The sequence below is a fragment of the Vanacampus margaritifer genome, chromosome 1 (assembly GCF_051991255.1).
Source record: "Vanacampus margaritifer isolate UIUO_Vmar chromosome 1, RoL_Vmar_1.0, whole genome shotgun sequence".
NCBI lineage: Eukaryota > Metazoa > Chordata > Actinopteri > Syngnathiformes > Syngnathidae > Vanacampus > Vanacampus margaritifer.
Window position 1 is genome coordinate 46,157,015 of NC_135432.1, and position 26,939 is coordinate 46,183,953.

Consider the following 26,939-nt stretch of genomic DNA (forward strand, 5'->3'; position numbering starts at 1 on the left):
CAGGGTTCTATCTATCTATCTATCTATCTATCTATCTATCTATCTATCTATCTATCTATCTATCTATCTATCTATCTATCTATCTTCCAGCTATGTGTCTGTGTATGTATGTATGTGTACGTGTTTGTGTACGTGTATATATATATATATGTATGGGTGTCAATTAAACAAGGATTTTCACTATTTGTGGTCCTGCCCACTGCAAATAGTGGAAGTTCACTGTTACTGTTCAAATGCAGGTCCAGAAAGTAAAACCCTGAAACAGATTGGCCTTAACCACAGGTGCTTCTACTCAACAGGTGGAAACGAGCGCGTTTACTTGCCAATTTAGTAGAAGCACCTGAAGCTAATGCCAATCTGTGGTAGGTTTTTACTGTCTGGACCTGGATTCCCCTACCCTTTCCAAGTTACATTACTTTAATAGCATAGTGATCGGATTATGTAGCTAACTCAATTTTTTTTTTAACAGGTAACTAGAAACTGTGTCAGAATAGATTTTAAAAGTAAACCTTCCAACCCTGCTTATATAGAATGTGACCATGTATAGATAGCTATGATACTGTCATTTAACTCTGCTTGATTTTTCTCTCAAAATGCATCAAATCGATGCTTTTAGGTATGAAATATATAAATATAATTCTCACATTCCCCTGACCCTCCTGGAGTGGTCGTATACTTTTTCACCCCTGGCCCACTTTAATATCTGAATATTCTTATTTCAAAAGAATCCAACCACATTCAATTTAAGCATAAAACAAATTCAGTCAGAATATTTTTGGGGGCTTTAATTCATGTATTCATATGTATACACTGTACACACACATACATGCACACACACTTGTCTTTATATCATCGTGGAGACATTTTATTGACATGCTGCATTTCCTAGCCCTGTCCCCTAACCGCACCTCCTACTCCCATTCCTTACCCTAACCTTAACCATAACCCAATTCAAACCTAAACTCGAAAACCAAGTCTTGACCCTCAAAAAGAGGTAGTTAAACCTGGAAAAACACGCGTGTATGGGCCCTACGATGTACCAAAGACAAAACCACGCACACACAATTAAATGAAATAAATGAGACATTATTTGGCAAGGTTAAAACATTATGTCTTATGAGCTTAATCTATTCCATTCACTTCCAGGCAGGTCAAATGGCATTGGACATGGCCAGAAAAAATAACCACCGGCATGTTATACTTCTGCTGGCCAAGGATCCTCAGGTTGGTCAACACATTTCCCTCAACTGTGTAATGAATGTTTTCAGAGTCTAAAATGATGGAGATTTGAGCAGAATTTTACCATTCTGCTATCTCGAGTAGTCAGTATCACTAAAATTAGTTGGACTTGCCCTCTGACATACGTATTATATTTTTGTAGGGATGGGCGAGTACCGATACCAGGTATCAGCATTGGGCCGATAGCAGTACACATTTCACAGTATCGGTACTCGCGACGGATATATCGATACTGGTATCTGTCCCCGCTCTTGTGCCCGTCAGGAACTAAAGGCTGAAATGGTTATTTATTGACCGCCACAGGGGGCTCTGGTAAGAGAGCACATAAGTTTTCAGTTGTACTCAACAATTTAATTAGCTCTGAAGTGCAGACAGATCTTTGTATATTTGATATCATTGACTACTGCACTGCTATGTTCCAAATTAAAATAATGGATTTTAAAACAAGATATAATTAAACCGCTCCGTACAGCTCCCGCTGATACGTTTGCAGCCGAACTTTTTTCAATCAGACCAATCTGGGGTTGTTGACCAAACCAATAAGCGTCGATGGCGGGGGGAAACAAACAAACCTAACAGACGAATGGATGCTGCAATTAATTATGTTCTTGTAGAATTACTCACCCTTTCCTTGTTGAATTTGAACAGCAAAAGGTGTTTCATGCATTTTTATCTGGTAAAGATGTTGGGAGCTTGGGAACGGATTAATTGCATTAATATTATTTCCTATAGAAAAAAATGTTTCGGAGGTTGAACAAATCGGACTTTGAACACTTCACAGGAACTAATTATGTTCAAACTCCGAGGTACCTCTGTATAGGTCTTTTTTTTTTTAATGTATCGTTATTGTTTTTGGGGAAATTTTATGTATCATAAGTACTAATGGTATCGGCACTTGGTGTTGGTGAGTACTGAAGATTTGAGTATTGTATTGGTATCGGTCTAAAAAAATGTGGTATCGAACATCCCTATATTTATGCAAATAGATAGATAAAACTTTATTGATCTCTTGGGAAGACTCCCTCAGGGAAAATAAGGTTCCAGCAGCATGAAATAAAAAAGCGCAACAGCACGCAAGGTATTCAAAAAATTGTGAAATATAGGCCTAAGTATAAAATGTGCAAAGAAATAAGTATATAATAAAATCTTATCAATGCCTTCTTAAAATAATCGCCTATGTCATTTTAAAAATATTTTTTCAGCAAACAAAAAATTTAACCATTTGCATCATGGGGAGATGATTTACGCCTATATATATTTTTGTGTGTGCAAAAAAATGACTTAGACAATTATTCTAAGATGGTGACGATACCATATAGAGTCCTTGTTATAGTGGCTACTCGCTACTGCTTGTCCTCTGGCTTTCTGTTACCCCTTCTGTTAATCCTCACCCTGAGTGAGGAGTTATACAGTGTGATTGCCTAAGGGACAAAGGAGTTCTTAGTTTGCTAGTCCTGCACTTGGGATGAAGCAGTCTACCAACAGGCTCCTCTGGTTGTTGATGATGGTGTGCAGAGGGTGACTGGCATCGTGCATGATGACCATGATGTTTGTCCATTGTTCTCTTCTCTGCCATCGTCACTAGAGAGTCAAGTCCAACTTCATAACAACCACAGAGCCGGATGAATAGCATATTTAAAGATGCTCCATTAAAATTGCACTTCACAAATTACTGTCAATTATACTGGTAAGCATACAACATTTGACTTTATTTAGCATTTACATCTTTGGTCAGTTACACGTCAAATACAGTACGCATCATTGCTTTTGTCCACTCTTTTACATAATTAGTTACTACTGTTCTTTTAGTTATTTTTACTGTTAATTTATCTACAGTGTAATAGACCTCAAATACCCTACGTTTAAAACCAGTATCTCACTGAGAAACGCAGGCTTGCAAGCGTGTGCGCACATAGCGAGTATTGCAATCAATACACTCACCACACTCTCAAACCCTCTTTTGCTCTCAAACCTTTTTCTTGTCGCAAATAAATTTTGAACATGTACAATTTTTAACATGTTCAAAACTTGATGGTGACAAGAAAAATGGTTTGAGTGCAAATTATGATAACCGACATCAGGATTTTTCTCTCTCAAGTATTTATCTTACTTTTTAGACCTGAGAAAAAAATAATTACTTTCGTTTTCTTTTAAATATACATTTTTCAAGGAGTTGGTGACATGTCCACTAGGGTGGATAACGTGCATTTGAGCAACTGATGAAATATGTTTGTAAGAAAAGCATAACAAAAAAATGTTAACACTATAGAAAATATCTGTTTGATTTTTAACATTGTATTCACATATTTTTAAAATATTTCAAAACTACTACATGAATTGTAAAAACATTTACCCAAAGAAAAATTTACTTTTTACGAAGTACTAATAGTATTTTTTTTATTCTGGCATCCATTCATCATCACTGCCGCTGTCATCATGCCCACTTCAGTCAGATGGTATATGGTTGACTATCCTGTAGGTTTTGCTAGCATGTTCTGCACCTGACCACTACATAACATAAGGACCAGGATCCTTACTCTCATACGAGGACAAAAATTCATAAAATATTGCTATAATAATATTTAAATTATGATTTAAAGCAAAAATTAAATAATGCAGATATAAGTATTTTCAAAAGCAACAATGTTACAGCAACATTAAATTGTAGTCACAATACAGCTAATGATGTCCAAAGTCCAATTTAGTGGACTCGAGATCAATCGCCATTTCCTCAAATTACAAAATCAATACTTGGATATTTTAACAATTATATTGCTACTTAGTTGTTGCTTGATGTCCCAATATGTTTTTACTTGCAAGGGCCTCTTCGAATAAAAGGAAAAGACTTATTCCTTCCTTGCACGTCACAGCTGAACTTCTGTCGGCCATCCTTTTATTTTTGTTTGCACTTCCAAAGGTTGACCACTTGATGGCAGTGAATGTCAAGACTACACTAGTGTCCACTGGAGTAGCTAATGGCCAACTGTGGCAAAAAGGATTTATTTATATGGAAGAAAACATTTCATGGCTGTTCACTGTAGTAACCACTATCCGTGAAAGGGTCTTAAAGAGGGTTTAAGAGTGTCTTTGCAACGTTTTAGAACATTGAATAAAGCCTGCTCAAAAAGCAACACTCACAACGTGTGCACAACCTCGCAAGCCTGCACCACTCAGTGAGATATGGACTTAAGCAGAAATAACACTCAGGGCCAAATCCACTAAGAATGCGCCTAACAGCGCCAAAATTTGCTCCAGATTAGCACCCGCAGCTTGCTCCCTGTTAATGTCCTATTCACTAAGGATATCGCTCTAATAACATACCAACGCAAACATGCCCACAAAGTTTGAGAGTTGGGAGCAAATTTGCACCTTATTTACCAATGGATTTGCGCCAAGAACACAGCATTTAGTAACATTTGTAAGAAAAATGAAATTCGACCGAGGAAGCGCAAAAGCGATTTCCTCTTTTTAGCACCATTAAGCTGTGGAGAGGACAATGACGACGTCATTAATTCATTCATTTAATGTCCTTAAAAAATTAATTATTGGTGCGATCATTTTTTATATTTTCAGAGGTTGTTGTGGATCATGCATCTGTCACGTGAAAATGATCGCAAAAGTTGAAATTGTCCAAATCAGCCTCTCAACATTAAATATCCTGTGATTTGTGTAGTAGACCTTGATGAAACCAGACTGATTTGTGTTTCATCAAAATAAGCATTTGCAAGTATCTTCGTCTAATCAGTGACTGAATCATAATCCTCTTAGTTGAATAAACAAACAAAAAATAACATTGTCCAGTACGACTGCGACATCACTGCCTCTCCTTTGATATTGCCAAATTTTTCATCATTAAAAAATACCAAATACACAACAATAATCACTTAATGAACAGTAATTGGAAAATGTCCAAGGAATAACAATAAAGAAAATGAAACAAATAATAGCAATAAATGTCATCAATCAGTAAAAATAGAATAGTAGAAATAGTTGAAATCAGTGTGTTAATTGTTGAGGATTGACTTAAGACAAAAAAAAAAGATGAAGTGGCGTTAATTAAACTATTTCCTTCTTGCCCGTTCTAGCAAAAAAGCTTTTCATCGGTAGGGGAAACACACATTAGTGAGCCAATAGACAACGAGGTGCTCAAGATGGGTCAGGAGGGGCAGCTGCAAAACCACTTGACACCCACTGCCATCAGCAGGCCCATTAGACACCACAGAGAGGGCAAAGGACAGGTTGGTAAACTTTCCAATTTTCACACTCATTGTAAAGCTTTTTTTTTTTCAGAATATTCTGTTTTATTCCTATAAAAACATGGAACCTCCCAAAAGAAAGATCAGTCTCTTCTTTCATCAGGAAAAAAAAGTATATTTGTATCTGTTTCCATTTTGCAGCAATTAGAGCCAGCTTCTGTAGATTCAGGGTTCAGAGCGTCAAAGTCTCTGGACAGCAGTGTCTGTTCTAGTTCCTCCCAAAGTTCATTGTTTGATAGGGTTGATGTTGAGACTTGGTCTTACAATTGGTCATACAAATTTGAAAGTATAGAACTTTGTCTAAAATGTCGTGATAAGATAAATGATAAGTAGAAAATCCATATTGGGGAAAAAACTATACTTTATAACCATAACATAACTCCTGCTGTAAAGGCACCGCTTCATTTGCTGGTGGCAATTGAAGGAATTACCATTAATTGTAATCGTTTGCGTGTTCAAATAATTGCAAGATGAGATTCTGGTGGAGAGGGTCCTTGCAAGGTTGGTTTATTACAGAGATCTCTGGTCACACAGTTAGACATCACCAAAGCAGTGTCATCCAATGTGTGTGTCTTCTTTTGCCCACACAGCCTCTTTATTCAAAACATGAGGAAACGCCTCTGTCATCCCGTGACGCACAGAATGAGTTTGCATTTTCCCAGTAAACTAGATCGTCCTTGAACTTTTGACAACTGGATTTCTAATGAACAGCAACTAGACTTCTTAGATAAACATAGAAACATTTTAACTTTCTCATTTCTGGGAAAACAGTACAAAAGATAGCAAGAATGTCAAAAGCATTACTCACACAGGTTATATCAGGTCAACATAATTACACCTTCATCAACACATCTATAATGAAATGTAAAACAGGTAAAAAGTAAAATAAACCAATAAAAATGTTAATAATGTCAACAATCCTTCAATTGGGCTCGAAAGAGCCAAAAATTAAGCATTTAAACATTTTTACAGAAAGATTCCAGCGGGATCTGCATCGGATGTCGCAGTAGGTGGGAGTGGAGAAGCAACAGACTCAACCATCATATACGAAGACTTATTATGTACATCCCGTTTTTCAATAGCTGTAATAATAATTCTTTGGCAGAGAGGACGTATACATGGAATACAACAACATCCGCAAATGGTTAGCATAGCAGCAAATACAGCAACAGATATTAAAATCGTAGATATCAAAGTTTTATAGCGGCCAAAAACATCCATCCAAGTATCCCATATTGAAGTATCTATACCAGAATGTTCTTTCATCTTTCTATTGAGTGTCCGGAGTCCTTCAATTGCAATACTTAAACTTCCATCCGGTGCAGTATTGTTAGGAATAAAAGTACAACACTGATCACCAAACATTGAGCAAACTCCGCCCTTTTCTGCCACTAACATGTCTAGTGCAATTCGATTTTGGAATGTCATCAAAGATGTAGCAGCTAATTGGCCTTGCACAGCCTCAAAACCAGATTGAGTCCAATTTCCTAGTCTTTGTACATTATAATGCACATAATTAATTTTATCTACGTTTTTGTTAATGGTGCACCACCAACAAATTAGCGATTCAAACCCTGAGAGTACTTGATCAGCCAATTTGTACTCATCTGGTACACCCCGTGGTACCCCAATTGCATCAATGTAGGTGGGAACATTTTGCTCTTGCCAAGAAGACCGTTTGAATCTCTGAAAAGGAGAAGATTGTGGTTCCCATGTATCAATCATTTGTAAAAGGTTATCAACAGAGGTGGGGAAAAGTTGTACTGGCAGAAGGAGGGTGATGAGAGCACAATATCCTCTTACATTCAAAGGTAACTTTGTCAAATATTTGATTATGACCACACCACCACCAAATGTCAGCTCTAGATTGAGGTTGGAACTTTTGTCCGACATCTATTGCTGAAATGCAGCGGGTGATGTGATTTAGTTCTCCCAATTGTTCTCCAGTACCTGTCAATTTAATACATGAAAAATTACCATGCGCAACTTCATTTGAAAATACTGGTTTAGTTGTCTGCCAATTTACGAGTGGGTACACCTTATCCCATTGAGAGCATTTGGCATTGGGGACAGTTTTATTCATAAGTTCCATTACACAGTGATCCTCTATTTTAGCAGGGATTACTCGCAATAAAGGTCGTGGTCCTACACATACCACACAATCTTTACCAGAGGCACGCGCTGCTTCGTTCGCCAGCAGTAGCCAATTGTTACTGCTGTCGGACACTCCTGTCGTAACACGAAACCACTCTCTTACACCATCAGTCGGTACACTTACAGCCTCTACCCCGGTCTCCATCGTGTATTTAGTCATTTTTGGTTGTTCTAACTTACTCATTGTCTTATTTACACAAACTAAAATAGGAAAATAGGGGTCAGTTCCAGAGGACCATGCCCATAACAATAACCCAAAACAAGAGTTGTTATATAGAGTTACATTAGGCGGCCGTACTGTATATTTCCTTTTTTTTTTTTTTTTTTTTTTTTTTTTTTTTCTTTGGGAGATCTCAGTATTGATCATTTGAAATGTCATCATCATTGTTCTCCCTTTTTTTTTTTTTTTTTTTTTGTATGTGTGTTTGTGCGTGTGTGCGTGCGTGTGTGTGTGCGTGCGTGCGTGCGTGCGAAAAAAAATAAAAATAAATAAGAATTCCCATACCGTTCACCTAAACCGAACACTTCAAAATCCAGCCAGAGTCGTGGGGCCGCCAGGAGACCCAAAGGGGGACCAAAGAAAAGAAAGAAAAGCGAAGCCCAGCACCGACCAGACACCACCCACCGGGCCACTAACCTTCACCAACCCCAAAGACATCCCAACTCCAACAAATCAGGGAAACCTCAAGGGCCCAAAGGAGAAACTGAGGAAAGGTAGAAAGGACAGACGAAGCAGAGTGAGATCCACAGACACCAGCCTCCACCGAATCAATGACCTGAGGGAGAAACAAATTGTGTCTGAGTCTCGATAGATGCTGGTGTGGTGGATCTAGCATGCATGAAAATCTCCACCAAAGAGGGGAGCCGTCGACCTCCGCCAGGACAGAGCAAGCGCAACACCTCAGGGCCCCCCAGGCCGCGGCCGCGCCAAAGGACGACCCCCGGGCCCCGCAGGGGCCACCGGCCGGAGAGCAAACCCCGGAGCAGGAGCGCCCCCCACCCCAACGCGGCCCGCGCCCCCAACCCAACGCAGCAGGACGGGGCACTGCAGGCCCACCAGGCACCCCACCGGCCCACAACCCCCGCTCCCCCCGCGACCCCCACCCCCGCCACCCACCCCAACCCAGCCCCAACCGCCCCCAGGTCCCCAAATCCCCAGACACCCTCCCCACCCCAGCACCCCCCACCCCGGCACCCCCACCACCACCCCCCCACCAACCAAGCCGCCCCCGCCCCCCGCCCCCACCCCCACCAACCGACAGCCCCCCAGCCCCCGACCCCAGACCCCGGGGACACACCGCACCCAGGCATCCGCGCCGAAGAGGGGGCCGGGCAGCGGAGCGGAGAGGGCACCCGCGCCCACCCCACCACGCGGAGGGACGGAACACCAGGGGCAGAAGGGGAGATGGGGGCACCGGAGGACGGGCGGCATCCCCGAACCCCAGGCCCAGCGGGGAGAGGCCCCGGTCGTCACCCCAACGATCAAAGTGAAAAACTAACCCTGTTACTAAGTTCGCCAGCTCGCCGACTGGCGAACTCTACCCCTAAACCGTGTGTGTGACCCCACCCAGTGTATATACATAAGTGTGTGTGTGTGGTGCATTAAAATTGGGGGCAGGTGAACCGGAGCAGAGGGAAATGATATCCCCCCCTGCTCCGATCCATCCGCCCCCCAGGCATGTCAATGAGCGTATGTGGTGCATTAAAATAAATTAATGGGGGGGGGGGGTGCACACGGACAGGCGACCGCAGCACTGCTTCATACCGCGGCCGCCCCAACCGATGCCCCCCCCCCCCCCCCAGTTGTGTGGTGCATTAAAATTTGGAGGGGAGCTGCAGGGCGGAGACGGTGTCTCCACCCCACCCCACTCCCCCCCAAAGTGTGTTATGTGCCCTAAAATGTATTGTGCAAAACTAGTGCAGTGAGTTAAGAGGAGCGACCAGCTGGGCCCCCCCCAACCGGGCGGGGGGGGGGAGGCGCACCCGCCCACCAAAACCCCCACCCACCCCACCGGGACCCCGGCGGGGCTTGCCCCCCGGATACCGGGGCCCGCCCGAAGTGCCCGGAGGCCCACCGGAGCGGGGCGGGCACAACACCAATCCCGCCCACTCCCCCGGCTCCCGGAGCGCCGAGACCCGGGCCACGGACGGAACCCCCGGCCTAGGGGAGGGGGAGGAGGGCGGACAGGGGAGGGGGAGGGGACGGGGGAAGGAGACGACAGGAAGGGCAGGAGGCAGCAGCAGGGCCGCAGAGAGAGGGGGAGAGGAGGAGGAAGGGCGACGAGGGAGAAGGGACAGGGAGGCGGAGGACGGGCGGGGAGAGGTGAAGAGGGAGAGGAAGCAAGGGGGAGGAAGGGGGAGGGGAGAGGGAACCACGGGGCACCCCGGCGGCCCACAGGCCCCGACCCGCGTCGCCGGACCCAGAGCGACGGACCGCGCCGGGGCGGCGCCGCCCCGGACACCAGGGAGAGCCCCGCAACACAGCACCCACCACGAGACCCAGGGAACGACCAAGACGCAGCCGCCACCCAGCAGCCAACAGAGGGGCAGACCCGCCCACGCCCAGCCAGGGGGGACAGCACCTGTAGCGTTAGTCCCCTGGCATGCAGTGAATCCGAATATTAGCCTTTAGTGCCCATTGGAGGTGAATCTGTTCGATCCTGTTGGCAGCAACTGGGTTCCTGACTATAAAAACACAACCATTAGTAACAAACTGCCAAATGCAGAGACATCAATGTAAGTTATCACAATGTGGTGGCTCTCGCTAACAGGCAGAATTAAATAACCAGAATTAGGTTAAAATATTCTATATACGTAGACCATATTTCTATGAATTTTGATATTTGTTTTTTATTTGAGGCCGATATTTTTTCCATTAAAATGTGATTTATAAGGAGGTTAGACCATTGGTCGATATTCAGAGTTTGTTTATTTTTCCAGTTAACAAGAATTGTTTTTTTAGCGATAGTAAGGGCTACAAGTGTAGATTGAAATTGTTTATGTGGTAGGTCAGTTGTTGTTAGGTCACCTAGCAAACACAAGTTTGGAGATAAAGGTATCCTATAGTCCAAGATAGCGGAAAGTTTTTCTAAGACTTTAGTCCAGAAATACATAACCGGGGTGCATAACCATAAAGCATGAAAATAAGTGTCTGTAGTGTTTTGTAAACACTGGAGACAAATGTCGGAGTCGGAGAGGCCCATTTTCTTCATCATATATTGAGTAATGTATGTTCTATGGATTATTTTGTATTGGATAAGTTGTAAATTTGTGTGTTTTGTCATTTTAAATGCATTTTCACAAACTTGAATCCAAAAGTCAGATTCCGGAGCTATAGACAAGTCTGTCTCCCATTTTAAGATGGGTAAAGACATTTTATCCGTATATGAAAGTAACTTATATATTTTTGAAAGTTTTTTTGTTGTTGTCGGAGAGAGCTTGGTAATATCTTTAGCTAAGCCAGGCGGTTGGAGCGTACCCTGAAGTGTTGGAATTTGTTTCTTTATCATATTTTTAACTTGCAGATAATGTAAAAAATTTCCGTTTGTTATTTTGTATTTTTGGAGCAAAGATGTATATGATATAAACATATTATCTGAGAAGAGATGGTGAAGATGTGTGATTCCTTTCTGCTCCCACACACCTAAATAAAACGTTTGGTTGTTAATTCGAAAGTCAGGGTTATGCCATAGGGGAGAAAGCCCACAGGGCTCCACTTGGGCTTTTGTAATTTCTAATGCCTTCCACCAAGCAGTCAGGGTGGCGGAGATCATTGGGTTTTTAAAACAATTATGTCGCTTAATCGATGTTGTAATAAAGAGTAAATCTAGAAGTCTGAGGTTATTACAATCCTTCTGTTCTAGTTCCAGCCAACAGTTAGTATCTCTGTTGGGTTGTGCCCATAGAACGATATATTGTAGCTGGTTAGCTATATAGTAGTACATAAAATTTGGTGCCTCTAGGCCACCTTTGGATTTACTTTTCTGAAGAGTAGATAGACTAATCTTTGCTTTTTTTTTTTTCCAGTAAAATTTTGTAACGGCTGAGTCCAACAACTGGAACCATTTAGCCGTAGGTTTAAATGGAATCATTGAGAAAAAATAGTTTATTTTAGGTAAAACTTTCATTTTAACGGTGGCTATTCGTCCTATTAAAGAAATAGGAAGATTATTCCAGCGTTCCAAGTCACTATGAATGTTATCCAGAAGTGGAGAAAAATTTAAATGAATTAAATCAGTTAATTTAGGTGAGATTTTTATGCCTAAGTATTTTAAATTACCTATAGGAAATGAGTAATGTGGGTCCTGGCTTGCAGGGTTCCATGAATTTTCTGTAATAGGTAGAAGTGTTGATTTTGTCCAGTTAATAGAATAATCTGACAACTGTGAGAATTTAGTTATTAAGTTAAATACTTCCCCTAACGAAATCGCCGGGTTTTCTAGATAAAGTAAAATATCATCGGCATATAGATTAATTTTATGTTCTGTTACCCCAGAGTGAATTCCTTGAATCCTTCTTTCCTGGCGTATGGCTATTGCAAGTGGCTCGATAAATATTGCAAATAATAAAGGGGATAGTGGGCATCCCTGTCTTGTGCCTCTCTGTAAAATAAAGCGCTTAGATATAATCCCGTTAGTACTAACTGTAGCTTTGGGAGAATCATATAATACTGACACCCAGTGGATAAATGATTTCCCAAAGCCAAATTTATTTAAAACAGCAAAGAGGAAGGACCAGTTAACTTTGTCAAAAGCTTTTTCTGCATCCAACGATATAATAACTGCCTTCTTATCATGCCGCTGTGACATGCTAATAAGGTTAAAGAGCCTCCTAATATTATTAGTAGAGTGGCGATCTTTAATAAAGCCTGTTTGGTCGCTATGAATAATTGTCGAGATTACTGTTTCTAATCTAGATGTGAAAGCCTTAGTAATAATTTTGATATCAGTGTTAATTAGTGAAATCGGACGGTAACTTGATGGAAGGGTGGGGTCTTTTTCTGGCTTTAATAAAAGTTTAATTGCTGCTGTATTCATGTGTGGACGTATGTAACCATTAGTTTTAATTTCTGTTACTACTCTTAAGAATAGCGGAGCAAGCATTAACCAGTAGTGCTTAAAAAATATAGCCGGATAACCATCTGGGCCAGGTGCCTTGCCATTAGGCATACTATCTAGAGCACTGTACAACTCGTTTATAGTAAGTGGCGCTTCTAACATATCTTTATATTCAGTAGTTAACTGAGGCATATTTAAGCTACTGAGGAATGCCTCAATATGCTCAGGGTTAGGTTTGTTAGTTTCTGAGTATAGGTTGCGATAATAGTTATAAAAAATTTGATTAATTTCTTCTGGTGATTGTGTACATTCACCAGTTGTCCCTTTAATAGCCGTTATAAGAGATTTTTCCCGATTGCGTTGAAGTTGGTTTGCAAGAAATTTACCTGATTTGTTATTATATTCAAAGTTGTTGTATCTCAATTGTTGTATTATAAACTCTGTCTTTTTAGTTAGCATATCGTCTAACTGTATTTTTGTATTTTGTAAGTCAGTCCATATTTGGTCATTTGGGTTTATTGCGTACTCATCCGTCAGTTGTTTAATTTTATCTTCCAAGTCATTTTCAAATTTTTGATCCTGTTTCTTTTTATAAGATGAATATGATATAATTTTACCTCTAATTACTGCTTTCCCAGCTTCCCAGAGAAGAGATGGCGATAGGCCTGGAGAGTCATTTATTTCCAAAAAGTCTGCCCACTCTTTCCTTATAATTTTATCAAACTCTGCATCGTTTAGAAGAGAGATGTTAAAACGCCATGTTGGTGGTGGTTTAAAAGTATAATCAACTTGTAGGGAAAGTGAGACTGGTGCGTGGTCGCTAATAATAATAGGATGTATTTTTGTAACAGTTTTATCAGCAATAGAGTTATTTGTAAGAAAATAATCAATTCTTGAAAAAGACCGGTGTACAGCGGAAAAGAAGGTAAATTCCTTCTTATTTGGGTTTTTAAGTCTCCAGCTGTCGACGAGGCCAAAATCATCCATATATTCCCCTATTACTTTAGTAGATTGTAATCGCCTTATACATGTTGTGTTATTAGAACGGTCTATTAATGGATTTTTAAAATGGATTATTAAAAGGCGGCCGTATATTTCCATTGGGAAGAGAAAAGTTAAATTCGAGTTGGCCTCCCATTTTACGCAATGTTACCCTTTTGCTAAAGAAAATAGCTTCCTTGCTCGTTTCCGGTAGCCAATATTGTCCGCTTTGGGTGGTTATAAAAGCACTCCAGTCTCGCCGCAAAACATTTCCTGTCAAATACCACCAATATGTCACCCAGTCCCCTCCTGCGATCTTCTGGCCACTTCTAAATCCCTTCAATGATGTAATGGGCATTTTGACAGAGGTGTTCGTGTTTGGGGCAACTGTCACAGCAATTGAGTCATCATAAGTCCAGGATATGATCCAGGGAATGTGTGGAGGGGCAATGTCTCGCTTAACACGAAGTGTTGTAGTTAGGTTCAAAGTTGTGGCGAGGGGATCCCAGAAATACCAGATTGGCATAACAGTCAATATGAGAAAGAGTGTCATGATGTAACCGCAATTGAAGACGCAATTGAAGACGTGTTGTCGCTTGGACGCCATCTCGAGGTGAAGTTCTTTGTAGAATGAGAAAGGCGTTTGTCAGTTCTGTTATGTTTTTGTGTATTGTGTTGTTGTTTTTTTTTGAAAAGGGCGTTGTCAGCTTCTTTCAGAACCCTGGTCAACTGCCAGAGATGCAAGGATTGATCACCGGGATTTATCTTCCCAAGGTGTGACTCAATCTTTGTGGAACGCCCCGGAAAAGGGATACGTTCCTCCTATCTCCAGTGAGGGATGTCCTCAGCGAAACTCAATCTCCATTGAGTGATGTCTTCAGCGAGAGCAGCTCGTCGAGGTGGACACTGGAAGCAGGCCTGGTTTTCCAGTTGAATCGTCAGGTCGTTCCCGTTGGTGGGGGTTGAGCAGGTGGCGGACCCGGCGGGTCTGATAGGCAAGATGTGGAACGATGTGTTCCCATTGAACTGGACCAGATTGACCTCTCCGTCACCTCATCTGGATGCAGGACATTTTCATTTAGTCACAAAAAACATACATCTTCACATCCCTTCTTTTTGAAAGAGCATCTGGTAGTTTTTATTAGTTTGGAGTTAGTAAATGTTAGTGAAGTTCTGTAGGTCTGTTTGTTGTGACATTCAATCAAAATCCAGCCTTTGGCTGAGTTTAATGACCTAAGCACATTCATTAATGCAACAATGAAAATCTTATAGCCAATTCAAATCTGACGAGGCCAATTTTTGTCTACAGCTTATAATGATTAATGAAATGTTTTACCATAATGTTTACTGTTATAGATATGGCATGAATGTGCTTCCAGCCATAAAATAAATGCAACTATCACCAGCAAGTAAAACCCATAAAAATAACATCTGACCCCCAGAGCCGCTCACGCCCGGCCGGAACCGTGAGCACCCCCGGGAGAGATAAAATAGAACATATTCACCTTATTTTCGCCGTCTTTGCCAAAACTTACTCTCTTCCATGTCTGTAGGTCCAATCACCAATCCTCAATTGTCCTCCTGTGAATTCATTCATTCTCACGAACTATTAGTTATCACATTCAGACTGACTTATAGTTCTACATTTAATATAATCCAACATGAACTGTTTGCGTGCATATCTTCCTTCGTGACGATACACACAGACAGACCAGTAATTCCCCCATCTGATAAAAGATCAACTCAGATCATTTTCAGACCAGTATGTAAAAACGGCTGCAGCGAACAAATTGCTGCTTCATAAGAGGGAAAAAACAGACACCTTGTGTCCTGTAGATAAGAAAAACCAAATTGGGGCAAAATTGGCCAAAACCAAATTGGGGCAAAATTGGCCAACACCAAAACTACAGGTGCAGATCCGGCTTAACTTGCAACAACAAGTCGTAAAAACAAAAGCCTTTGAGGCAAGCGTTTGTGACGCAAAGTCGTATGCTCTCCAGGCAACACAAAGTGAGGAAAAACAAACTAACTGTTAATTAAGATAAAAGATCAGAGGGAAAACAAGACAAAATTCCTACTTTAAACAAACCAAAAAGTAATCTGATCTATTGAGTTAATCTCACCTCTTCTACAGAGTAGTGGGGCTTGTAAAACACAGCAGGGAACTTTGTAGAGAGCATGCCCCGTGGGATGCAAAGATCACAGTGCTGTGAGCTTAATGAAAAAATAAAAATTTAACCAGCAAATTTGCCGTAAGTGTTCCACATCGATGAGTCCCAATTCAGAGGCTAAAATTACAGAAAAGAAATGGGCAAAATATTAGAAGACCAAATTCAACAAGCATCAAATAACGGAAAATATAGTAATTAAGATTGAAATAAATTGTATCCTTTTCAATTTCCGAAACTGCGTTGCTATAGATCACATCTCCTTTTCTGACACAGTACAGAGTGCAAACTGTACTCAAACAGACCAAAATATGACTCAAAGGGCCAATCTCAGATGACTCGAACTTTGAGTCCACAACTGGAGTTCATATTCCTTCCTGTATAGCAGTTTATGCAGGGCAAAGTTCAAAGCAGGCCTTAGCTGTCACTGGAGACCCCTGACAGTTTCATCAGGACGGCTGTGATGAGAGTTTGAGATGTCTGCTCAAAGAGTTGATGGACATTTTGCTCAGATACATCATAAGAGTCATTGAACAGTCACAGGGCGAGCGGATATACAGTGTACCATCCTTGTCGCAGTCTGTGTGGCCACTTCCCCCCCGAAAGTAGCCTTCATGCAGCTTGCCGTTCACTCTGTACACCAAGTAGAGCAGGAGAACGCTGTCCATATTCGTGGCCCAACAGCCAGGTTAATCCAGCACGTTTGTTGAGTCAGCCAAGAGAAACACCTCCAGCCAAAGATTGAACCTGCCTGAAACACTTATACACTCGCAACAGACAGAGGGAGATGAGATCGTAGCAAGAGAGCACTATCTGCTTGTTGTAATTCATTTGTTTTTGAATTTATTTATCTTTATTTATTCTATAGTTTCATTTAAATCTGTTCACTACACTATAGCAAGTAGTATTACTATATTAACGCATATGTCTACCATAGACATCTTCTTCATTATGTGTTACCTCAAATCATGCTTAAAATGTGACAACTCCCAGTCGGCGCCCTCATGGGAAGTTCTGTCAAGCCTTAGGACTTGCATACAAAATGGCCGCCTTCAAATTCTGAAATGGGACTCAGAGGTTAAATCACTTTCACCCCTACGAATGAATCATCATAGATGCAGGGAAAAAATAAAAAATGAAAATTATTTTTCAATTAAAAGAAATAATAATTATTACTCAATATTCAACTATAAAAAGCAGACCTAATTAAAAAGTAATATAGATAGTGGCCTGTAGTTAAATTACAAGTTACTCCCCCCTCCCCCACAGGCCTGTCTTTAAACCAGCTTTACAAATAGTCTTTTATATTTCATAAAAAAGTCTGTTCCTCTCCATTTTCATCACTGAGGAGAAAAAAACACAAAAACTGCCCTTCTACTTCAACACTCCCCCAGGACATTACGCAATACACCTTCTCCCAGCACATAAACAAGAAAAAATCTAATCCCCCCCATTAACACACAATTCACACATGCTCCACACATATCTACTATTTTTCAATATTCCTATCTGTCACACACACTTAGAGACAACGAATAAATTCTTGTCTTCAACAAACTGTCCCCTCCTTTTTATTGTTTAACAAACACGTCAACGTCAACATGGGGAAGTTGCTTCCAAGGACTGTACTTAAGTCTCGGGAATGCCCCTCAAAATGGCTGACAGCAGATTGTGGGGAAAAAAATTCAGAGAGGGAAAACAAAGGTTAAGTAATGTTGTCGCGTACGAGCAAAATTATGAGGGAGAAACAATTAACTCTAACAAAAAATATTAAAGCGGACCTAATTATAAAATAAAAATACGGATGTCACCTGCCTCTAGCATCTGTACCCTAACAGCTCTCTACACCACTTAAAGGCAATTAGCACAAATATCCATGCACACATCTGTCATCCAGTCTCTCTCAGTTCCCAATGCAGTTATTAAACAACTGTTTCTCAACTTCTCAACCTAATGAAGGCACATACAAGCACCAAAATCACACAATTTACCCTAGTCATTTTATAACAAAAAATGTTCCCTTCACTTCACACACCTTCCTCAAATGCTGCTCACACACGTACGCACACACATAACTTCACCCCGTAAAAGCACACATATCAGATAAGGCAGCTTCCTCTAAATATCTTCAATTTAATAGCTGTTTGACAATACATTAAAACGTTCATTAGTCATATCACGTTGTCGTTGTCTAACCAATTTATCCCGTTCAGCCTTTACTAAAAGTCAACATTTCAGCATTAATCATCATTTAATACACTCATCTACTGTCACGTCTAGCTTTTCTTCCACTCAAAGAAATGACAGATGTGTCTCGTACTTGTTTGTCCAGCGCATGACGCTTTTTTACACATGCAAGTTCAACGGCTTTCATCAGTGATATTAAGCAAATCGTAGATTGTAAGGGTGGGAAAAACATTTTTCACAGCAACTGTGCATCCATTTGTTTAATTCCTCCTTCAATTTACGTCTATTTTTCGGGGGCATCGCCTCGATAGCCACCTCGGAAGCGTTAGCAACCTGTGTTATCAACAACATGTTGCGACCGTCAAGCGGAAGTGCCTTCGGATCAAACCATTCGGTATGACGGTCAAAAAGGGCTTCCATAACTTATATTAATTATTAACCTCCTTAGTTATTATTATATTGAAGTCGTATCAATAGTTATAAATCCAGTGACGTCTCACTAGTAATACCATAAAATTAGTCGTCAAAAGATAGCTTCCGCGACAAAACAATAAACATCCGGGATGGGTGTTGTCCTTCCAGCTGAACAAAATTATCCAAAAACAATAAATATCATGATCTCTCGATTTCTTAGCAATAGCATTTATAAGTAACAAAAGCTATGCGTCAACCTGTACCTCGGAAAACAATAAATACTGCTTTAAGACGTTTACAAAGCAGTCTCTCGGCTCCTTCGCAGCGAAAAGTTGTTTCCAACTCTACATGTACTTAACAATTGCCTCAGAAATGCAGGGACTTACAATCTCTAAGATTCCTTCAGAACGAGACTGCCGTGTGTTTTCTGTAATTTTAATAAAACGCCTGCTTCAGCCTGTTTGCCACAATCCGTCTTAATTGTACACAATCCATCTTAACGTTACGTACCTCATCTGCGCATGCGTCGGCCTGTTGTCATGCAGCTGAACAAATATTCAAGGATCTCCCGGTTCCTTAACAGCGGCGCAAGTCCGCTGCGTCTACCTGTGTACCAAATCTATAACAGCGGCGTACGTACGCTGTGTCAATTTATACCTTAATATCAAATTTATCCAAGAATCTCCCGACTTCTTAACAGCGGCGCTAATCCGCTGCGTCTGCCTGTTTTTCCCGTTCAGCGCAACAACCAACGTGACGACATTTCCGTAAACAATGCTGTCGTCACCACGTACGTGTACAGTTCGAACACCGTAGTAAAATCCGAAATCAGGGACTTTGCGTCCAACACAATGTCTTCAAATTTTACCAAAAACCTGTTCACCTGATCTCATCTCCAATGTAGTAATTTTGCAAGACGAATACCAGCTTCAGCGCCTCAAAGGCAGACAGAATTCCTCAAACGTGGATAAATGTCCACTCACCGTAATTAATTAGGCGCCTGGAATTGTATCCGTCCGTGAACGCCACAGCCCGCAACGTCGCTCGTCGGGGTCACCATTTGAAGGAATTACCATTAATTGTAATCGTTTGCGTGTTCAAATAATTGCAAGATGAGATTCTGGTGGAGAGGGTCCTTGAAAGGTTGGTTTATTACAGAGATCTCTGGTCACACAGTTAGACATCACCCAAGCAGTGTCATCCAATGTGTGTGTCTTCTTTTGCCCACACAGCCTCTTTATTCAAAACATGAGGAAACGCCTCTGTCATCCCGTGACGCACAGAATGAGTTTGCATTTTCCCAGTAAACTAGATCGTCCTTGAACTTTTGACAACCGGATTTCTAATGAACAGCAACTAGACTTCTTAGATAAACATAGAAACATTTTAACTTTCTCATTTCTGGGAAAACAGTACAAAAGATAGCAAGAATGTCAAAAGCATTACTCACACAGGTTATATCAGGTCAACATAATTACACCTTCATCAACACATCTATAATGAAATGTAAAACAGGTAAAAAGTAAAATAAACCAATAAAAAATGTTAATAATGTCAACTCAATGCACAATTGACATTGGTTAAGCAATATGTGACGTGACGCACAGAATGAGTTTGCATTTTCCCAGTAAACTAGATCGTCCTTGAACTTTTGACAACCGGATTTCTAATGAACAGCAACTAGACTTCTTAGATAAACATAGAAACATTTTAACTTTCTCATTTCTGGGAAAACAGTACAAAAGATAGCAAGAATGTCAAAAGCATTACTCACACAGGTTATATCAGGTCAACATAATTACACCTTCATCAACACATCTATAATGAAATGTAAAACAGGTAAAAAGTAAAATAAACCAATAAAAAATGTTAATAATGTCAACTCAATGCACAATTGACATTGGTTAAGCAATATGTCTTCAGTTGGTCCAAAGTGCTGCTGCCCATCTCCTAACTGGTGCTCGTAGGAGCAGGGTTGGGAGGGTTACTTTTAAAATATATTCCGTTACAGTTACAAGTTACTTGCTAAAAATGTAGTTAGTAACCTAATCCAAGCACCATAATATTAATTAATGTGACTTGATTACCTTGGATTACGTTTGGATTACTCCAATACCAAGTATGCTCATGAAGACAAACTAAAAATAAATATCACCACAATATATATTTCTATACAGCGTGCGCCTGCTATTTGCGGGTGATGGGGACCCAGGCAACCTACTAATAGCAAAAATCCTTGTATAATTGAACCCCATTAAAATGCATGTATAGATTGATTGATTGATTGATTGATTGAAGGCCATATGCTGTTTCGAACTGTCACTGAAAGCAACCACATCTCATAGATAGATAGATAGTCAGTCATCCAATGAGGTAAAGTAAAGCTTTGCTTGCTAACAAAGCTGTTGTTGCTCGGAGAAAAGGGAACATATATGATATCAACTGCAAAACTTTTCTCCCAGTCACGAGTTTAGCCGTGTATATTGTGTATGGCGTTTAAATAAGGAATTGGTGGGAGGGAGATTTGTTCTGAAGGTAACTCACATTATGCCTATGGTTAGTAAGAAGTTCAGCGTAGCATGCCGCAGGACTCTCAGCTCAAACATTTTCTTTGTTAAAGAAAAATCGGTCCTTCAGCAAGTTTCCAAATAGTGAATACCGGTCACCACTTTCTCCTTTCGTCCGTGAAGCTTTTTAAACGGGCGGCGTGCAGGTGTGGAAGACACGACATCAACACGAACACAACAGCAGTGTCTCTCTCTCTCTCTTGCTCTGTTTCTTGCTTTCTGTCTCATTGTAGAAAATGGTAATCCCTCAAAATAATCCTTTTTTTTTTTTTTTTATAAATGTACCTGTCATCTGATTAAGTTTTTTTCCTGTACTGTAATGGAATACAGTTAAAAAAAAAAAGTTTATTCTAATTACGTAACAACGGTATATGTATTCCGTTACTCCCCAAACCTGTGTAGGAGGTCTCTTGCTTGGCTCCCTGTACAACCCTAACTACTTAGTTCATTTCAAGATTCTTTTGTTTACAAATCTTTAAATGGGTGGTCTTGCCCCACCCTACATTTCTGAGCTCCTCTACCCCACTAAACATCCGACGTCCAATGGACCTCCAGATCATGTCCGTATCGCGTCGGCCGGTCGTGGACCATATTTCTACGTCCATATGACCACCAAAATAAGTTCACATATATGATGTCTAACCATGGCCTTAATATAGACGTTGATATGATGTCCCATACTCACCATGTTTGTTCTTTGTATATTAGCACAAAAGAAGTATCAAATACGCTTGCATTATTTGTGTTTTTTTGTTTGTTTTTGTTTTGTTAATAAAAAAAAATATATATATACAAATTTATATTTTATTTTGTTTTTTTTACTCAAAAGTTTACGTTTTGACACATGGAAATTCATTCTATCCTGCGTGTGGTATATATAGGCTCCACCTCTAGACTCGCATATGTGCATTCAGGAAATGGTCCTGCTGATCTGCTCAAGGTAAGTTGCATTAAGATGCACCTTTTATTTTCTTATAGCCACATTTATACTTTTGATTTCAATGCTGTATTGTGATCTGTCACTAGCATTATCAATAGCAGGATGACCTGCTGAGCTCCGTTTTTTTAGCCATGCGGCTGAAAAATGTTACACATTTAGGCTGGGCGCTATGCTAGGTGCTAGGAGCTATAGCTAGTCACGCATTGACGCCACACCAGTGTTCGTAGCCACTGTTTACATGTTTCAAGATACTTTGGTCAAGTAATTTTTCACCTCTTCATATGTTCTCCTTTTCAGATGTATGCTAAAGCAATGTAAGAGGATGAGGGCAAAGAAGTGGAGGGCACGGTGCTATTCATTTGGGCCGAACCATCCGATGGACACGGAGTAAAGCACACATATGGCTTTAAAACAATAAACCTATTTTAACAAACTGAATTAGTACGCTATATTTTTATTTCTTTATTGAGCATTTTCATGCATGATTTCACACCATTATTTTAGTCATTTTAAATGATGAATATAGGCCTACAATTGGGTCTATATCAAGTGCCAAAAGAACATCAATATGACCTGTTTTGAACCAGATTTCAACTTTGCACAGACGTTTTATATATGTCACTAATCTACGTTGAAATTACGTTGACGAAATTACGTAATCTGATATTGCAATCTGCACCCAAATGGGACGTCTTTTCTACGTATGCCCATTACGTATAAACAATGTTGTTTTTTTGTCGGCTTGCTCAGTGGGACCCCTATGCATCTACCTCAGGTCAGCTGACCAGACACCACAGGAGGTTCAGAGGGGATCGAGCCTTTACATTCCCTTCCTTTGCAACAACCTTCCGATAAATGTTAGGCAAACTCCCTCCTATCCACTTTTAAAACTCATCTTAAAAACGTTATTTTCCCAATGGCTTTTGACTCAGCATGTGACTTTGTTTTGCTGTTTTAGGGTGTATACTGTATTTTGTGTTATTAATTTGGTGATATTTATTTTATCTACTTATTATGATATTTAATAATTTATTTTATGTTTATTATTTATTAATTTTGGTCTTACCAAATTAGACACACTTACCAAATAAAGTTAAACCAGCAAGATTAAAGCAGCTAACACTGTACTTCCCGTTACTTCCTGTTAACTCTTATTTTTAAACATGTTCTCACCACTTCTGGTGCACTACTGAGCTGACTGAAGCTAACTTAACTCTTTGACCGCCAGACGTTTTCAGAAAAGGGATGCCGTGGGTGCCAGCCGATTTTTCAAGGTCCACAGAAAATTTTGTGTTTGGACTATGGAAACACACATACTACCAAATGAAAGATTGGACTCTCATCTTTCATCAGAAAAAGTTTGTTTCTACCTTATTCCGTTTTTCAGTAATCAACAATAGAAAATGGCTAGTTTCACCCAAATGCTCTGTTTTGAAACAAAATACGGAGAAATCAAGGTTTTTGTGAAACGATATTGTTTCATGCACTCTAGTGAATTTGACACCTTTTTTTTCCATGAATGATGCCACAAACACCTAAACAGTGCTTTACTTCTGTAAAACACTACCACCAACAATGAAAAAGTGTTTGTTGATAGCAAAATAAGTTTATTTACATTCAACAGTGTAACAATTTGACAAAACAATTTGGCAAACTATATACAAATGTGTGCAACCGTGGTACTATTTACAATTGTGTGGATCTTTCAAATACAGTTTTTCTTTTTGTAACACTCCCCTGCGCGCAAGGGGACGCAGCAGGATTTGCACAACAGATTAGTTTCACTGTGATGGCCCCAGATGCAGACGATACACTTTCTTGCCAGCCTTTTTTTCCCGGGGAATAGCAAGTTTATACTGCAGTGTCTGTTTGGCCATGTTGCCATCAAATCTACTCTCAGGATCATGATACGGTGACGTTACGGTGGTGTTACGTCTGGCTTCCTCATGTCCTTCAGTTCCTATACCGGTGGTAAGAGATGTTCTGATCCATCTTATCCACTCCATTCATGGTGGCATCATAGTCCAGAACCAGTGTCTTCTCCATGATCAGACTGTACCCACTCCTCCGATGAATATGCATTGGAATCGGGGTACTCTTCATCGTCCGATTGAACGTCCGCCTGTGCAGAAGTGCTCGGTTGTGCTCCGCGTTTTCCGGCGTTAGCATCGCTAGCCGGTGAGGCTTTATGACGTGATTATAGCCGCCGCGTCAACGCTTCCAACTTCGGCGTCAACCTCGGAGTCACCATCATCATCATCGTCGTCATCAATGTGTTCTTTAGCATTGGTCGATGCTTTTCGTCTTTGAAAAAAATGCTAAAGCGTGAGCTGCTTGCAACCGGTCGCCATTTTCGCTTCCCCAGCCATTCTCCCCTCAACACTCTAGCTGCGCCTCATGTCTTCTACTGACGCCTACCCAATCTTGTCCAAAGAGAGTCATCGCTGCCATCTAGGGGCCAAAAATAGTCATTATACTAACTAGATCTGCTTGATACTTTCAGCACAGATGGCCAAGGCTTTCCTCCACCCCCCCCCCAAAAAAAAAACCATAGTAAACGTCTTTGGCGCTCCTCCGTAGGATTTTACTAAACGTTATTTAACGTTTTTGGCGGTCAAAGAGTTAAAGAGAGCAACAGTAATAAGCGAAGTGCGCATTACGTTTGCACATTCGTGAAAATCAAGTTAAAAAAAGATTGTTACCAAACATAGCCGTCATTTGAATGGTGACAAATGGAGTGCTGAAGTGTTTGCGTAACTGCACACCTTAAAGCTTGCAAGCATTGTTTAAACAGCTTTTAGCCTTAAGTGACAAAACGACAAGTGCACTTTGTGCCATTTTTAACTGTCGTAATGGAGTTTATAGGCAAAATAACACCATTGCAAAGCTCGAGAAGATATAAGTATACTCTTGTAAACCTCCGTTCACTCTTCCCAATTTCCAGACAGAAAAGAAAGATCCAAACGGAAATGGTTCTTTTTGCCACATATTGCACACTTCTTTCCAAAGGCTGGACATTTCAGTTTACTTAACTCATGTGTTTATCCGCAGAATTTACACTCCGCTAGGTTGCCGCCTTTTCCTTGGTACTGTGCTCTTTGCACGGCATGCACCTCTTCTACCATCGGTCCTATGATGTTTTAACGTTTTGCTTAGAGAGCTCCGTGGCTCTGCATAGCTGCAAGCACATGTCAAGTGTCAAGTTTTTCTCCCAAAGCAGTCTTTCTCTCATTGTTGCGTTTTTACTTCCACACATAATCCTGTCCCTGATGAACGAGTCCCAAAGTTGCAGGTTGTAGCCAGTACTCTCAGCTCTGTGACGTAATATTCTCACTGGCGTCCTGGTTTCTTGTAAAGAAACAATATCGCTCAGTCTCGTTCACGCTGGGCATGCAGTGATCATTAAACTTGTCAATGACGTCCTCGATTTTTCATGCTCATTCTTATGTCACCCATCAGCGTGTCTAAAAGTTCTCTGCCGCTCTCGTCAACAAGATAACTGTCAAGTTCTTTCAACCTAGATTATTTAATAAACAGACACGGAAGGAAGACAAGAAATATATATTCTTATTACTGGCCAGGAGAATGAACACAAATGTGCAGCTCACAATCTGACACATTCTGTCTTCCTCTTTTTATTGGGTTGACCTATCACATGGACATTACTGCTCTGAGGGGTTTGGGGAAATACGTAGCAGCAATGTGACAATCATTTACAGAAATTAGTCACTACACAGGCAAATATGCAAACATTTCAAACATTCCTTAACACAAAAAGCTACTTAACCATAAAAATGTTCTGGACACTTGTTTAGTGATGAGGGCACAATTCCTGTCTTGTGATGAAGTTTCGTGACTGCAGTCTACTCCAACTTGCAGAGTTCAGAGGTCACATTGTTGAATAAATTCACAATGTTGGATAAATGCTTTGCAATTAATAAAAGACTAAATATGTGATAATATGTGTGAACTCTCATCTTTCATCAGAAAAAAAAGTTTGTTTCTACCTTATTCCGTTCTTCAGTAATCAACAATAGAAAATGGTTAGTTTCACCGAAATGCTCTGTTTTGAAACAAAAAGCGGAGAAAAAGAGCTTTTTGTGAAACGATGTTATTTCATGCACTCTAGGGAATTGTACACTTCTTTTTGTCCATGAATGATGCCACAAACACCTATATAGTGCTTTACTTCTGTAAAACGCTATCACCAACAATGAAAAAGTGTTTTTTGGTTGCAAAATACGTTTATTTCCATTCAACAGTGTAACAATTTGACAAAACAATTTCGCAAACTATTTACAAATGTGTGCAACTGTGGTACTATCTTGTCAAAAGAGAGTCATTGCTGCCATCTAGGGGCCAAAAATAGTCATTAGGCTAACTAGATCTGCTTGAAACTTTCACAGCAGCTGGCCAAGGCTTTCCTCCACCCGTTTCAAAAAAATAAAAATTGGATGACGTCTTTTAACGTCATTGGCGGCCCTCCGTAGGTTTTTACTTGACATCTTTTAACGTCCATGGCAGTCAAAGAGTTAAGTGTGTATCTTGTCCAATGGTGCTTCTGTATGTAATATTCAGCGTTAGTAGTTCAGCCAGCTGTTTCTCCTTCCCCTCAAGATGGCCCCAAAAATAAAAACAAAAGCCCAGAATGAGTCCAATCGCATCTTACCCTCCGTTCAATTCAGGAAAGGGACTCGATGTCTCCTTGATTTATCCCTTCTGACACTTCCAGCACAATGGACAGGCCCTAGACTTCACAGCGTTTGCGGAACCTTGTTGGGGAGAAGACTGAATGTGCTCCCATTCTCTTCACTGACTTACTTGGTCAGACTTTTCTCCACAGCTAGACAAGCTGCTTGTTTTCCCCTTCTTTGACCTTGATTCGATCAGGCTTCGTTCCGCAACCAGACAAGCTGTTAGTCAATGGTACCTGTTGTGTCGTGCGATGGGTGAATCAGGAGGGTCGTTCAGCGATC

The 26,939-nt window shown here is 40.7% G+C and overlaps 1 protein-coding gene across 15 annotated transcripts in view; it reads left to right on the forward strand.

The window, feature by feature from the left end:
- The window catches only part of ankrd6a (ankyrin repeat domain 6a), a 77,299-nt gene that overhangs the window by 32,703 nt on the left and 17,657 nt on the right, over positions 1–26,939 (forward strand). For all 15 annotated transcript variants that reach the window (XM_077581631.1, XM_077584133.1, XM_077582466.1 and 12 more), the window contains 2 exons: positions 1,147–1,224; positions 5,325–5,477. In XM_077581631.1, the coding sequence (XP_077437757.1) occupies positions 1,147–1,224; positions 5,325–5,477 (231 nt within the window). The remainder of the gene's footprint in view (positions 1–1,146; positions 1,225–5,324; positions 5,478–26,939) is intronic.